This window comes from Aulonocara sp. 'chitande type north' Nkhata Bay, linkage group LG3 (genome assembly GCF_057382095.1).
Source record: "Aulonocara sp. 'chitande type north' Nkhata Bay isolate Kocher_YH1m ecotype deep benthic linkage group LG3, A_spYH_male_GT1.1, whole genome shotgun sequence".
Taxonomy (NCBI): domain Eukaryota; kingdom Metazoa; phylum Chordata; class Actinopteri; order Cichliformes; family Cichlidae; genus Aulonocara; species Aulonocara sp. 'chitande type north' Nkhata Bay.
This window is the reverse complement of record NC_141346.1, coordinates 62237329-62253943: the sequence shown is the minus strand read 5'-3', so window position 1 is coordinate 62253943 and position 16615 is coordinate 62237329. Positions and strand designations below refer to the sequence as shown.

Genomic DNA, 16615 nt, shown 5'->3' with positions numbered 1-16615 from the left:
TCAGATTCATGGATTTAAAATGGACTCGTAAAGTTTTGGCGAACTTAAAATAAAACAAAAAATAAAGCTCGCTAGCAAACATGAAATAACTTTGCCAGTGTTGGTCTATGGGATGCCAATAATAGTCCATTTGATTAATTTACCATGCTGAGCATTGTTACGTTAACTTGGTGATGACTTTGCTTACAGAACTGTTATATCGTGAGTGGTGCTTCATATGCCAATGTGGCCACATTGTACATCATAGTCATGCACTTTATTTTCATGTTTTACAGTAACAGACACGCGTTTTCAAGAATACAGGTTTATTGAACTTTTTTAACTAACATTTCTCAAACAATTGTGAGGACAGAATATCCATTGTATTAATTTCATTTTTTATATCATGGATTTTTTGCATTTGTGACACTACCATTCAAACCCAGGTCTACTTAATAAAATTACATGTTTCCAACTTCCTGTACTTTTTTGCATTTATCAAAATATGCTGATATTTTATTTACAATGCTTTCTGTAGACAGTGCTGAACAGAACTGTTGGCAGGTCAATGAGCTGCATATCTATTGCTCTTCCTCCTCCAGGTCCCAGCAGCTGCTGAATAGGCAGGCATAATTCAGTCAGGTCCGCTGTTCTCCAATCCCCAAATCCAGACTCCTGTACCCAAACTGCCAGACGTAGAAGTGTGATTCATCACTCCAGAGAACACGTGTCCTCTGGAGTCCAGTGCTTTACACCACTGCATCCAAAACCTTTCATGTAAGGCTCGGATGCAGCTGATCAGCCACGGAAACCCGTTCAATGAAGCCGTCTAAGTGCTGCTCTCAAGCTCATTTGAAGGCTTTCATTCCCAGTGGTTTTCACTTTGTTATACTACTGGCAGACTGGAATATTCAGCATTGCACAGGCATCCTGTAACGGTACCACGCAGGAATGTATTGAGCTCATGACAGCGACCCATTCTTTCATAAACGTAGAACCAGTCTGCAGGCCTGGAGCTCGATTTTATACAGCTGTGTTCGTGGAAGTGATCGGAACACCTGAATTAAAGGGTTTGGGTAGGCGAGGGAATACTTAATATAGCTTTATTACATTCAGCCATTCTCATAGATGAAAGATCTGAAAGTGCTGTTTGGAAGTGTTGTTTAGTTATATTAAAAAGTCAAACAGTTATCTGCAGGAAACATTTCAATAAAAAAAAAAAAGAAGCTAAATGTCCCAAATGCATTTGTTTAACTGTACTAACATAATGAGCTGAAAGAACAGCTTTGCATGAATGATACAGCTCGAAAGTTTGAAATAAGAACCCACGTAATTCAAACAAATAAAGAAAATCAATTAGCAGGAGCTTTTGACACTTAACATACTGTGATGAGCTGAAAGCTCAGTAATGGGTTTAAAATCACTACAACAACAACGTCTAAATAATTATGGATTCCTGTCTACGCTTTAACAGTGTCAGCGGCACAATAAAAGGGTTAAGATGAGGGGGCGTCACATTTGAATAATCTAATTTGCTAGATGTGGTAGAGCTCTGTGTTGATTGGCTGTCGGCTTTGTGCATCAGTGACTTCTTTCCTTCACCGTCCGTGACGTTAGTGCTGTCGGTAGTTCCTGTAGGAGTCTGATGGTCTTGAGGAACCAGTGACTTTAACTGAGTAAAAAGTTCATCATCCAGTTCTTGAAACCTTCTTCTTGTCGTGTTAGAGTCAGCGGGGGCAGAGAGACACTGGTACATCTGAAACACAGAGGGTCTCATCAAAACACTGGAGCAAAAAGTTCCTATTTTTAGGTTCTGCCAGAAACATAAAAAGCCAGACGGCTGACAAAACCTAACCAGCACAGATCACCAACTGTCCTCGGCCTCCAGTGAAAGCCAAGAATGAAATTTATTTCAATCAAAGTAATTTTATCCTCAAAAGAAAAAACAATTTCAGGGCTTTCAAAGCCTGATCACATGAAGACGACGGCTGTGTGTAAGCAGCAGGTCTCACCTGGATCATATGTTTGTGCAGTTTGTTGCAATCTAGCAGGGGAAGCTCCTCTGGGAGAGACATTAAAAGGTCCAACACTATGGCACTCTCTGGATGACAAAATGTATTATTAGCAAATGTAAATTCATCAAGTGAAAGCTATAAACAGACTTTCAGGATCGATCCAATATTTTGAGTAACCAGAGGAACAAGAACACAATGCACGTTTCAGTTTTTCCTTTTTAGCGAAGCTTTGGTCAAAGACAGCACCAAGTCTGTTTCATAATAGTGTAAAAGGAGTTCACAGAGTAGGTGTACCCTGGTTTTATATGTTGTTTCTTCAATTTTTAATTAAAAAAAAATATCTCTTTCAGTCTCTTTGTTGGTAACATCTCCATTTCAACACCTGTCGGTGAAGACAGGTGTTGCCGGCATAAAATGTAAAATAAGCTTCTATTTTTTTAAAAATACAATAAAAAAAACTCAGTTTCAACATTTGAGAACTTGTTTTGTACTATTATGAACTGAATATATGCTTTAAAAGACCTGCATATCATTGTCTGCGTTTGTGTTTAGATTTTATGAAGTGTCCAAACAATTTGGGGTCAACTTGTGACGACCAAAATGGTTTCCCGGAGCTTGAGGGGTTTGCACATTCACAGGTTGCCTGATGGGAGGGGACGCTGCTGCAGACAGTTACAGTCAGACTGCAATCACTCCCAAAGACATTGATGAAGGTTGACAAATAATTGCTGTCGACTTATAGACAGATTGCCATCAGCTGGTTGTATTGTGCTTACTTTCTACAGAACAAGAAAGTTGCTGAGCGCAAATGAAGTCGTTAAATGTGAACTTCTATGTAGACAACAGACGTGAGTTTTTACTATTACAGTTAACTGCTGTATTATTTTACAGACTAATACCCGACTGTTAGCAAACTAAACTCTGTCTTATATTTAAGAAGCACATCTTGAGTACAGCTTTACCAACACGAATAACTTTTGATTTGTTTCTCGTGAAGACATCCTGTTGTTCTGAAGACAGAAACGAACCTTTTTTCATTAACCTCACATGAATATTACATAAAATACTGACGGCACCAGTGCAACCCCTCAGCCTCCTGGCAGACACACCTACATTTGAAAATCCTAGATGACTTCATACTTAAGTTTTCACATTCACAGGATATTTGTGGAAAGGTTTACGTGTGAAATTCAGCATGTTCAATGTGTTTGTTGCAAAAGGATTCTGCCATAATATTCAGCGATGCTTACCCATGGGAGTGAGTTGACAATCCTGATTCGGTTTTTGAACTGTACTTAAGAAGCCATAGATCCTCTCAAAGTCCACTACACACTTGACACCAAACATGTCTTTTGTGGCATATTTGCTGGTCCGACCAAACTTGGCATGAAATGCTGTGGCGGAGATGGACTGTGGGAGAGTAGTGGGTGTGGAGCAGCTGGAAATGGCTGAAGAGGCAGCAGTGGATAATACAGAACGGGGGACTGAAGTAAGGGTAGTGGCAGAGCAAGAGGCGGGCACATTAAGGCTGGAAGACAAAGACTGAGAGGTGGAGGTGATGGCGACGGTGGTGGGCTGTGACTCGGTGGGCTGCTGGGTGGTCTTGTTTATTGACCTGCTAAGACTTGGAGATGTCGAAGACCTAGAAGGGGGTTGAAGCGGTCCTTTCTCTGGCGTCGCTGTCAGAGATGCAGTCTGTAGATATACACATGGCTTGTCAGAAGTTTCAAATGTGGGCGCAGGCTGTTGCTGCGGTAGACAGATTGTGCCGTTTGGCATGCTACATACTTGAGATGGTGCTGGCGGTGTTTTGGATGGCCTTGTGGTTGGTGCTGGAGTCTTGGGTGACTGGACTGCCTTTGTGTACCGATGCGCACCTAGAGAGGGACGTTTTACATTTTTAGTTGCAATATATTTTTTTCACAATAATATGGCAGCAACTATCAACACATGTAATAAGGCGTTACCTTGGGGATCAGAAAGGACACACCTACAGTTTGGCTACTCTGGTCTGCATCTGTGGATGTGTTTGTAAACTTGCAGCTTTTTCCTGTGATTTGGTTTCTTTTAACACAGAAGAGTCAAACTGAACTCTGCAAACCTTAATTCATCCCTACAAACCATGTGAGACTGTTCACTCTGCTTACTGGTCAGCTGTGTCTGTGGCAGGAGTAACAGAAGTAAATACAGGGAGATGTTGCTGTGTGCCGGACTACTGGAGAACATGGACAGTTTACATAGAAATCACAGTTAGCTGCTAACCCATATATTGATGCCTATGATATATCTACCTGCACATTTTTAGTACCTTGATGGTGGAAATAACTCATTTTTGATGTAAACAGACTAAACACCACAGGTGTGAAAAGACCCAAAGACACAAAACAAACAGGCTGGTGACCACTTTCATAGTTGTGACAGAGTATCTGGTCTCACAATCAATATGCAAGTGGCACGACAGCTCTATGAGATTGTCTTAATATACAGTAAAAGCCATAGAAAGCAGGCAGGTGTTTGTTTGTTTTAAAAAAAAACAAGAACATATTTTTCCCATTACCATGTTCAGGTGCCCAAAATATGGAGCAAAACGGATATTACATTTCACAATATGGGAAGCTGTTATTCCAGCTTTATTCTTAAATGGATTAAACTCATTTTCCAATACAACACTCCCTAATGACAAAGTTTGCTTGAGAATTTCAATACATTTGCTTTTATTCCAAATTTATTAGTTAAAAACCAAAAATACAACATGCACATAAGTATTCACAGCCTTTACCGTCACACTCGAAACTGACCTCAGGTGCGCTGCATTTCCTGTTCTTGTCTGCAACTTAATTAGAGTCAAGCCTTGGTAAATTTAATTGATTGGACAAGAAAGGCCAGCTCATAGTTTATGGTGCAGGAGCTGTCTGTAGACCTCCAAGACAAGACAAACACAAATCAAGGCTGCAGACAAACTTCATGAAGGCCCCAGTGAGCACAATGGCCTCCATCAAGTTTAGAAGCACCAGGACTCTTCCTGGAGCTGGTGCTGATCAAGGTGTGGGACCGGGTGGAAGGGCCTTAGTAAGGCAGGTGACCAAGAATCCAACAGACACTTGTGGGCGATCGTGGCTCAAGAGTTGGGAGTTCGCCTTGTAATCGGAAGGTTGCCGGTTTGAGCCCCGGCTTGGACAGTCTCAGTCGTTGTGTCCTTGGGCAAGACACTTCACCCATTGCCTACTGGTGATGGTCAGAGGGCCCGGTGGCGCCAGTGTCCGGCAGCCTCGCCTCTGTCAGTGCGCCCCAGGGTGGCTGTGGCTACAATGTAGCTTGCCATCACCAGTGTGTGAATGGGTGGATGAATGGATATGTAAAGCGCTTTGGGGTCCTTAGGGACTAGTAAAGCGCTATATAAATACAGGAGTTTGTTACTAGCAGCTATATAAATACAGGCCATTTACCATTTACTCTGGTGCTGTTCCAGAGGGAGGAGAACGTTCCACAACGACAACCACTTCTGCATTATTCGACCAATCAGACCTGTATGGTCGACTGGACAGATTAAAGTGAATCCTCAGTAAAAGCGATGATGCTTGCCTGGAATTTGCCAAAATAGATCTGAAAGGCTCTTATACAGTGGGGCAAAAAAGTATTTAGTCAGCCACCGATTGTGCAAGTTCTCCCACCTAAAATGATGATAGAGGTCAGTAATTTGCACCAGAGGTACACGTCAACTGTGAGAGACAGAATGTGAAAAAAAAATCCATGAATCCACATGGTAGGATTTGTAAAGAATTTATTCGTAAATCAGGGTGGAAAATAAGTATTTGGTCAATAACAAAAATACAACTCAATACTTTGTAACATAACCTTTGTTGGCAATAACAGAGGTCAAACGTTTACTATAGGTCTTTACCAGGTTTGCACACACAGTAGCTGGTATTTTGGCCCATTCCTCCATGCAGATCTTCTCGAGAGCAGTGATGTTTTGGGGCTGTCGCCGAGCAACACGGACTTTCAGCTCCCGCCACAGATTTTCTATGGGGTTGAGGTCTGGAGACTGGCTAGGCCACTCCAGGACTTTCAAATGCTTCTTACGGAGCCACTCCTTTGTTGCCCGGGCGGTGTGTTTTGGATCATTGTCATGTTGGAAGACCCAGCCTCGTTTCATCTTCAAAGTTCTCACTGATGGAAGGAGGTTTTGGCTCAAAATCTCACGATACATGGCCCCATTCATTCTGTCCTTAACACGGATCAGTCGTCCTGTCCCCTTGGCAGAAAAACAGCCCCATAGCATGATGTTTCCACCCCCATGCTTCACAGTAGGTATGGTGTTCTTGGGATGCAACTCAGTATTCTTCTTCCTCCAAACACGACGAGTTGAGTTTATACCAAAAAGTTCTACTTTGGTTTCATCTGACCACATGACATTCTCCCAATCCTCTGCTGTATCATCCATGTGCTCTCTGGCAAACTTCAGACGGGCCTGGACATGCACTGGCTTCAGCAGCGGAACACGTCTGGCACTGCGGGATTTGATTCCCTGCCGTTGTAGTGTGTTACTGATGGTGACCTTTGTTACTTTGGTCCCAGCTCTCTGCAGGTCATTCACCAGGTCCCCCCGTGTGGTTCTGGGATCTTTGCTCACCGTTCTCATGATCATTTTGACCCCACGGGATGAGATCTTGCGTGGAGCCCCAGATCGAGGGAGATTATCAGTGGTCTTGTATGTCTTCCATTTTCTGATGGTTGCTCCCACAGTTGATTTTTTTCACACCAAGCTGCTTGCCTATTGTAGATTCACTCTTCCCAGTCTGGTGCAGGTCTACAATACTTTTCCTGGTGTCCTTCAAAAGCTCTTTGGTCTTGGCCATGGCGGAGTTTGGAGTCTGACTGTTTGAGGCTGTGGACAGGTGTCTTTTATACAGATGATGAGTTCAAACAGGTGCCATTCATACAGGTAACGAGTGGGGGACAGAAAAGCGTCTTACAGAAGACGTTACAGGTCTGTGAGAGCCAGAGATTTTCCATGTTTGAGGTGACCAAATACTTATTATCCACCCTGATTTACGAATAAATTCTTTACAAATCCTACCATGTGAATTCATGGATTTTTTTTTCACATTCTGTCTCTCACAGTTGAAGTGTACCTCTGGTGCAAATTACTGACCTCTGTCATCATTTTAAGTGGGGGAACTTGCACAATCGGTGGCTGACTAAATACTTTTTTGCCCCACTGTACCATTCTTGCCTGATGAAACAAAGACTGAACCCTTTGGCCTCGTCTGGCTCTCTTCCACAGCATCTTGTGTCATGCCTAACACCCCTCATCCCCAACTAGTTGCAGCAGATGGCAGCCTGAGCCCTGCTTTGCTGCGGCTTTCTTCCTGTTAAAAAGTAGTGGCTCCCCATCCAACCTGATGGAGCTCGAGAAGTTCTGTAAGTAGAATGGGAGAAACTGCCAAAAATAGGTGTGCAAAGCTTATGGTAACTTATCATTTTGTCATTATGGGGTGTTAGGTGTAGAATTTCTGCTATGATAAATGAATTTAGTCCATTTTGGTCTTGACATTGTAACATGACAAATTGTGGTCCAAGTGAATACTTTACAGATGCACTGTGAACCTTCAGGGGGAATGTTTTTGTTGTTTGTCAATCATTTCACACTGACCTATGAAACACATAAAAATATAGAAATAAATCAGTGTAGCGTCAATACTGGCAGGGCCCAGTCAGACCCTTCAGCCTCCTTGCAGATGCACCTATGGTATAAATCTCTGACTCTCTTCCACAGCATGTCTTTATCTTGTCTTCCATCTCTCCCCCCAACCGATCGCAGCAGATGGCCCCTCCCTCCCTGAGCCTGGTTCTGCTGGAGATTTCTTCCTGTTAAAAGGGAGTTTTTCCTTCCCACTGTCGCCAAATTGCTTGCTCATAGGGGGTCATATGATTGTTGGGGTTCTTTCTGTATGTATTATTGTAGAATCTACTGTACAATATAAAGCACCTTGAGGTGACTGTTGTTGTGATTTGGTGCTGTGTAAATAAAACTGAGTTAAATTCAATTCCAAAATCCAAAATGCCTCATTCTCAACTTATTGCGTTTAAAAGATTTCCAGAAAACCTTACGGTCAAGTTCACTGGCATTCAAAGTTTTTTGAAATTTTTTAGCAGATACATCTAGATTATCATTTTCAAAATCCTAGGTGACTTCCTTCTCCAGTTACTACATCACTTCGTTCTCGAGTTACGGCATACACAAACTTGATTGTTGGCATTGCCCACCCTCATTCCATCCAGTGTGATAAAAATACAAGACCAGCCTTTTATGGCTGATTTACCATGAAACCATGAAAAAAATTCAAATTATAGGCGCTTTGTTACTAGCAGCCTGTTACTTAAAAAATGGTAACTGAGAAACTGAGAAAGATAACACAATTTGACAGTACAAAAAAATATATATTTTTGCACCAACAATGCGATTCAGAAAGAGCCATTAAGCAAAAACCTGGCGTACATCAGCATACTGTGCAGTGTGCGCTTAGAAAACACTCTACCGCTTACCAAACGTTTATCAGAAATGGTCTCAATACAAGGGTGGCTACCATTAAAAATAAAAAGGAGCAGGCTCTCGTTTCTGGCAGCTGAATACATGATGCTGAGAGGTGGTTGGAGGAGCTACAGGTTTGTACCTTGCACTGGCACCGGTATTGGCCTCAAAGGGATGGTACGACCATCTGTGGGTGGTCTGTGCACCTGGGGAGGGTCACTATTTCTCAAAGTGCAAGGCTCTGTAGAAGACACGATCAGCATCTGAAAACACAGAGAGAAGCAGAATGTGGGAGAACAACATTGATTCAACTGTGTTTTTAACTACACAAATGTAACTATCAGCAGGAATTTTAAAAGCAAAGAACAGAAAACTTTAATTTACATGCAGCAAGAATTATTCCTTGCAAATTAAGATGAGCTGTTGCACATTATTGATTTGTCTTTTTTGAAAAAGCTATATTCATTTTGATATCAGCCAAGCTTATGAAGGTGGTACTTTAATGCCATATATTTTCTGAGGTGGTACTCATCATAAAAGGTTTGAGAACCGCTGCTCTAGCTGATCTCGATGAACACCAAGGTGTTCCCAGACTAGCTGAGATGTACAGTCTCTCCAGCATGTCCTGGCTCTGCCCTGGAGCCTCCTTCTGGTGGGACATACCCGTTACGCCTCACCCAGGAGGCGCCCAGGAAGATGTTAGATGCCCGTACCACCTTTACTGGCTTCTTTCCATGTGGAGGAGTAGCATCTCTACTCTGAGCCCTCCTGGGATGGCCAGAACACTCAGCTCTCTTTTCACCACAATTTTAGGTGCAGCATCTGCATCACTGCAGCCGCAGCATCGATCTGTCTGTGGATTTCCTGCACCCCCTCTCTCATCACTCAACAAGACTCCGATATACTTAAACACCCGCACTTGGGACAGTAACTCGTCGTTGACTCCACCCTTTTTCTGGCTAAGAACCATGGCCTCAGACTCAGAGGTGCTGCTTCACACTCGGCTGTGAACCGCTGCAGTGCGAGCTGGAGGCCACCACCTGATGAAGCCAACAGAACCACATCATCTGCAAAGAGCCGAGACGAAATTCTGAGACCACCCAATTTAAATTCTGTCCATAAAAATTCGATAATTCCAAAAGCACCTCTCACAGAATACTCCAAGGGACACGGTCGGATTCCTTCTGCAAGTTCACAAAAGACATGCAGACTGGTTGGGCACTGGCACCCACCCCGTGCAACCTCAAATAAGATTCGGAAAGTACTGGGAAAAATTCTCTGATACAAATATGTGAAACGATAGACTTTGAAAAACTTTGTTTTGCCTGTTTGTCTATGAGTCTTCTTTTTTTGTCAGTGGGTCTTTGGGTATAAAGAACAGGCTCCACCACTTTCCCCCCTCTTTGTTGGAGACAGCACAAAGCAAAGATGACAATCAGCACAAGGAGAGTTTTACCGATTACCACAGCAATTCAACTTGAGAAACATGAACAGGTAGGAAAGAAGGCTGCAGCTTGACTTGTTAGCTGCTGAAGTTCAGTTCTGGCTGCTGGGCTGGGGTCTGAGTAACTTAGCCTTAGCATTAGCATCCTGTCTGTACAGGTGTTTGCAGAGAGCTGAGGTTCTGTTAGCAGTATAATAAGAGATTTGTTTTTCTGTCCTGTATGTAGTTTGCACTTTATCATCATGCTCTTGTCCTTTTCTTCAATAAAAATAAGAGTTCGGTCCATATCCACGCTGTAGACTGCGCCACTATTTTTCTCCACAGGCACACAAATTGAAATCAGCTGACTGTACACAAGTGCAAGGAGAACCAATAAGTGGAACCAATAGGCAAGCAGAATAACAATCCCAATGAATTAAAATACTGGGTCTCGTTTCTCCCTACTGATAACAGATCTATCCTGAAGTATGACTGTTGTGTGAAGGATTTGTTGTTTACTTAAATTATCACAAAAATAAAGTTAAACTAAATTTAAAAATGCCTACCTGAGAGAAAGCAGTGGAAATAGTTTCCTCAAGGGTTCCCACTAAAGAAGAGGCCATGTATGTCCACTCCTCAATGGGTTTTCTAACGTTCCTCTCCTCCCTCCTTTGCCTTTTCAGCTTCAACCTGGCATTTAAGAGCACTTTGTTCTTCAGAAGTTCAACCACAGACTGGATCTGAAGGAGGGAAAGGACAGTGCGTGTCTTTATGCACAGTCAGCACACAGTATAAACAAAAATTAATAAACTCAGTTCAAAAAGTAAGGAATCTTGTGTTAGATTATTTTTTGTAACAATATTTGGCAATAAACCTCATGCTCTTTAGTCCCCTAAAACGCTGTCACGTTTCTAAGGAAAATGCACTTGCAGCGGTTACAACGATGGAAAACTTGCCAAATCTTCTCTATCAATGACAAACAACTTATTCTGACAAGATGCTGACAGTCAGGTCCCTGTGAGCATGGTCAAAGTATGCCACGCTGACTGACCCACACCATAGGGCAACGTTAAGCTGGTGTTGTTGGTCCTAAATCTCCAAATTGAAGACCAAGTTCGAAATAATGGGAGATGTCAGCACTCAGGAACCATAGGCGGTCTTCTACAGATTTGCAGGATTACATGGCACTCCAGACAATCTAGCATAGACGGCACACGGCCAGTCTCTGGCCTCATAGGGCTGCCATGACTGCCCTTTACTGTTTGCACTGGTATTGACAACATGTGCACTGGAACCTGAAGATGTGGAGGAATATCATCTTTGGTGATGATGAGTCCAGATTCTGTCTATGACACGGAGGACGCTACGCTGCTTGCTGCACCAATAAGGTGACAGCTTTCAGCTTTTGGTGAAGGAAGTGTGCGATGGTGTGGGATGTCATCGTTCTCACTGGAAATCCAAAGTTTGTCATTACTGGGGACTCATATTTCCAGTTTCTTCAGACTTTAATCATCCGATCCAATAAATGACACTAAATGTGAGCTGTTTGGCAGTGACAACGATCTGAAGGCACAAATACACGTTCCTTACGATTTAAGGGGAAATATACAGATTCAAGACGTATTAAAAATTAGGACTGTTAAAACAAACAAATAACCACTCAAACACATACTTCCTTACTTTCTGTTTATATAAATTAAAAAGGATATTTACGAAAGACTTGTTTTGACTTAAGTACCAACGAAAAGCGTCGTTTCTGTATGAGGGCCGTACCTCTGAAAGGGACCGAGTAGGCAGGTGTTTTCTCAGGAAGGCACAGTCGATGTCTGTTTTTCCTGCGGCGGTCCTGCTACTCAGTCCTTTAAGGGCAACAAGAAGTTTCTTCTTCTCGTCTCGATGCCAGCTGCATTTACCGGAACGTTCCGGCTCAGCGTCCAGTCTGTCAGCCCACTTTGTCCGAGTAACGCGAGGATGCGGCTTCATGTTCGCCTGAGATTCAACACAGGTTCCTGCTACTCAAAGCAGGAAAACCCAGTGCGCATGCCCTTTGCTCCAAAACTTCCGATAATACATTTTCAGAATAAAAGTTGAATATTTCTATTTGCTACAAATAATTTGTTGTTCAGTGTGCATTGAACTGAAATTACATTTATTTGGTGATACAATTAAAGAAAAAGCGTTTCTAATGGCCCAGGCTTGTGATTTTTTTATTAGATGTGATAATAAAAAATAAAACAAACAAACTGTCTGTCTGTCACATCAATATTATACATTTAAAAAACAAAACTTTTTGCGCTCCACAGGTTTGGAATGTGAAATCAAAGCATTTAGATCCCTTGCTCTCTCTCTCTCTCTCTCTCTCTCTCTCTCACACACACACACACACACACACACACACACACACACACGCACACACACACACACACACTTTTAAAAAAACTTGTTTTTAGCGTATATTGTGGATGAGTAGGTTTCCATTTTATTTTGAAGGTCGTACTGTTTCCGGGTAACTTCAGCGCTGACCTCCAAGGTAACGCAGCATAAAAATATGGACAGAGCTTCGTGAAATTCTGATCGCCTGGCAAAAAGTTTAAAAAAAAATCATTGCGGGAATTTAAGCTGTTATACGTCACCTGTTGACCTACATCTGTCAAAAATAAGCCAATCATATCTGTCACAAACAATTTCAAGTATTTAAAGGCCAAAACGAGCATTCCTGTCACTAAGTAGCTCCTGCAGTCAGTGTTTGGTAAAATATATATATCCTTTGTTTATCTGGGTAAAAAGTGTAATGTTTTTCAAAAAAGATCTTCCCCAAGAGGGAAGCAGAAATTGTGACAAATATAACGTCACAGTTTTATAAACTTATTTGAAACTTATTTGAAATGACCAGAAAGCACTGGATTGATGACAAAATGGGTACAAATATGCAGTCATAAAGATACTTCAGAAACAGGTCATTAATGTATTTGATATATAACCTCTTCATAAATCCTGTCACTACAGTCTGTTTACAGAATTAAAAATTAGATGTATAAAAAAAAACAACCATAAAAACGGAAATCAAATTTTGTCACAACACCTGAATTGAAGATCTTGAAGATGTTGTTCTGTGAAACAATGATTAATGTCTAACAAAGCTCCTTATTATACCAGACTGCCAGTTTTTATGAACAAGAGAAATACTCGCACAAACAAAGAAAGAAAAGTTAAAGACACTGTTAAAGACAGCCGGCTGTGACTCTAATAATGTGCTTCAGCAAAATTCTCCATTTGTTAACATTTGTGTTGCTCACAATAAATCAATCATGCGCTGTGGGTCAGCACGTCACCTGGGCCTGCCACGTCCGCCCCGCGGTTCAGCATGCCGCCCAGACCTGCTCTCCCCTTGCCGGGGTCAGCAGCGCGCCTGAGAGACATGCTCTGAACGAACTGGAGGTCAGCACTTTGCCTGGACCTGCCTAATGATTTTTCATGCATTGGAGCCAGCCAACACTGCCTACGGCTGCCATGCCACCATCGGCTCAATTGCCTGCGGCTCCAACGTCACCACCAGCTCTACCATCAGTAGCTTCTATCTCACTGTCAGGTCCAGCCAAGTCTCTGCCTGAGCCGGAGGTCAGCAAGTCCCCTGGACCTGCCATAGAGTGCCCACTCCGGGTCAGGAATGAGTTCCTACCCCAAGTGGTGGAGTCTAAGTACAGTGGGGCAAAAAAGTATTTAGTCAGCCACCGATTGTGCAAGTTCCCCCACTTAAAATGATGACAGAGGTCAGTAATTTGCACCAGAGGTACACTTCAACTGTGAGAGACAGAATGTGAAAAAAAAATCCATGAATTCACATGGTAGGATTTGTAAAGAATTTATTCGTAAATTAGGGTGGAAAATAAGTATTTGGTCACCTCAAACAAGGAAAATCTCTGGCGCTCACAGACCTGTAACGTCTTCTGTAAGACGCTTTTCTGTCCCCCACTCGTTACCTGTATGAATGGCACCTGTTTGAACTCATCATCTGTATAAAAGACACCTGTCCACAGCCTCAAACAGTCAGACTCCAAACTCCGCCATGGCCAAGACCAAAGAGCTTTCGAAGGACACCAGGAAAAGTATTGTAGACCTGCACCAGACTGGGAAGAGTGAATCTACAATAGGCAAGCAGCTTGGTGTGAAAAAAATCAACTGTGGGAGCAATCATCAGAAAATGGAAGACATACAAGACCACTGATAATCTCCCTCGATCTGGGGCTCCACGCAAGATCTCATCCCGTGGGGTCAAAATTATCATGAGAACGGTGAGCAAAGATCCCAGAACCACACGGGGGGACCTGGTGAATGACCTGCAGAGAGCTGGGACCAAAGTAACAAAGGTCACCATCAGTAACACACTACAACGGCAGGGAATCAAATCCCGCAGTGCCAGACGTGTTCCGCTGCTGAAGCCAGTGCATGTCCAGGCCCGTCTGAAGTTTGCCAGAGAGCACATGGATGATACAGCAGAGGATTGGGAGAATGTCATGTGGTCAGATGAAACCAAAGTAGAACTTTTTGGTATAAACTCAACTCGTCGTGTTTGGAGGAAGAAGAATACTGAGTTGCATCCCAAGAACACCATACCTACTGTGAAGCATGGGGGTGGAAACATCATGCTATGGGGCTGTTTTTCTGCCAAGGGGACAGGACGACTGATCCGTGTTAAGGACAGAATGAATGGGGCCATGTATCGTGAGATTTTGAGCCAAAACCTCCTTCCATCAGTGAGAACTTTGAAGATGAAACGAGGCTGGGTCTTCCAACATGACAATGATCCAAAACACACCGCCCGGGCAACAAAGGAGTGGCTCCGTAAGAAGCATTTGAAAGTCCTGGAGTGGCCTAGCCAGTCTCCAGACCTCAACCCCATAGAAAATCTGTGGCGGGAGTTGAAAGTCCGTGTTGCTCGGCGACAGCCCCAAAACATCACTGCTCTCGAGAAGATCTGCATGGAGGAATGGGCCAAAATACCAGCTACTGTGTGTGCAAACCTGGTAAAGACCTATAGTAAACGTTTGACCTCTGTTATTGCCAACAAAGGTTATGTTACAAAGTATTGAGTTGTATTTTTGTTATTGACCAAATACTTATTTTCCACCCTGATTTATGAATAAATTCTTTACAAATCCTACCATGTGGATTCATGGATTTTTTTTTTCACATTCTGTCTCTCACAGTTGAAGTGTACCTCTGGTGCAAATTACTGACCTCTGTCATCATTTTAGGTGGGGGAACTTGCACAATCGGTGGCTGACTAAATACTTTTTTTGCCCCACTGTATCTCTGGGTCTCGTTCACAAGTGACAGGAGAAGAGAGCAGGAGATTGACACGTGATCGGCAGTGATGCGGCCGCTTTACCGGTCTGTTGTGGTGAAGAGAGAGCTGAGTGTAAAAGTGAAGCTTCCAATTTACCTGTCGATCTACGTCCCTACCTTCAACTATCGTCACGAGCTGTGGGTAGTGACCAAAAGAGCGAGATCGTGGATGCAGCGGAAGAAATGGGATTTCTTTGAAGGGTGGCTGGTCTCTCCCTTAGAGATAGGGTGAGAAGTTCAGCCACCCGGGAGGGGCTCAGAGTAGAGTTGCTGCTCCTCCACATCGAAAGGAACCAGTTGAGGTGGCTCGGGCATTGACAACGATGCCTCCTGGACGCCGCCTGGGTGAGGTGTGCCAGGCATGTCCCACCAGGAGAAGGTCCCAGGGCAGACCCAGGACACGCTGGAGAGATTATATCTCTCGGCTGGCCTGGAAACGCCTTGGTGTTCCCCCAAGCTGGAGGAGGTGGCTGGGGAGAGGGAGGTCTGGGCTTCTCTGCTTGGCCTGCTGCCCCCGCGACCCGGCCGCAGATAAGAAGAAGATGTACGGATGGATTGAAATTAATGTTAAAGTCATAGTGTTTAACTGTTATAAACATCATGGGGGGAAAAACCAAAGAAAACAATACAAGAGTGCTTTACTTTATTTTTTCCAGAGAAAAAAAGTACAAATAAGTTTTCACTGAATAACATATTTAAACCAACTTCACATCAAATCATCAGTTTTAAACGTTTTACAGTTTTACTGTTTATCACTGTTAAATATTCAAATATCGTTCATAGTCTAGATTACAACAGTTCAGCAGTACCAGATACCTGAATTATTATATTATGGATGTATCACTCAGACTTTACACTTCACCTGGGTCTTGCTCTGCATTGTGCAAATTCACATAGCATTGTGGACCCCCTAACACAAATCCTTTGATGTGCCTTGCTTTTGCCTCTCTTCACCCTAATTTCTTTTGTAAGATCTCCCAGAAAGAGTTCTAATGAAGGAACCTACACACCTGGTCAAGGCGAATATAACAGAGTCAGTTCAGGAGTAGGTTGTAAGAACCTCTGACTGCTTTGTTCACACATATCTTAGCAGGGTGGAATCGCATTCCCTCTTTCTCATAATACTCATCAGTGTACTTTTGCAAAGGTTTTCTGGGTCACCCGACGCCTCTCGCTTGCATTTCAAAAACATTTTGACGTCAACCCTCTGGATTCTGATTACTTTTGATTTTATCCTTATATTTCACCTTTTCAAATTGTTCACCATGTCATGTTTGGTATCATTCTTTTCAGCACAACCTCACACGTCTGAATTTA

General features: G+C 42.9%; 1 protein-coding gene across 2 annotated transcripts; it reads right to left on the bottom strand.

Annotated features, from left to right (window-relative positions):
• Positions 1-1068: 1068 nt before the first annotated feature.
• Positions 1069-11972, bottom strand: snapc2 (small nuclear RNA activating complex, polypeptide 2). Of its 2 annotated transcripts, XM_086285392.1 has the most exons (7): positions 11726-11972; positions 10519-10692; positions 8672-8792; positions 3783-3871; positions 3245-3689; positions 1992-2080; positions 1069-1735 (listed from the first exon to the last, which is right to left on the bottom strand). In XM_086285392.1, the coding sequence occupies exons 1-7, from the start codon at positions 11933-11935 to the stop codon at positions 1418-1420; spliced, it is 1446 nt and encodes a 481-aa protein (XP_086141518.1). In that variant the 5' UTR covers positions 11936-11972; the 3' UTR covers positions 1069-1417. The 2 variants fall into 2 exon arrangements, with proteins under 2 accessions (XP_086141518.1, XP_086141517.1); XM_086285391.1 differs by having other exon boundaries at positions 3245-3871.
• Between the last annotated feature and the right edge of the window lie 4643 nt (positions 11973-16615).

Excerpts from the sequence above, each read along its gene's own strand:
- snapc2 (XM_086285391.1), bottom strand. The coding sequence starts at position 11,935 with ATGAAGCCGCATCCTCGCGTTACTCGGACAAAGTGGGCTGACAGACTG. Across the intron at positions 10,693-11,725 it reads CTACTCGGTCCCTTTCAGAG|ATCCAGTCTGTGGTTGAACT; the intron begins GTACGGCCCTCA and ends TCCCTCCTTCAG. Across the intron at positions 8,793-10,518 it reads TTTCCACTGCTTTCTCTCAG|ATGCTGATCGTGTCTTCTAC; the intron begins GTAGGCATTTTT and ends CTGTGTTTTCAG.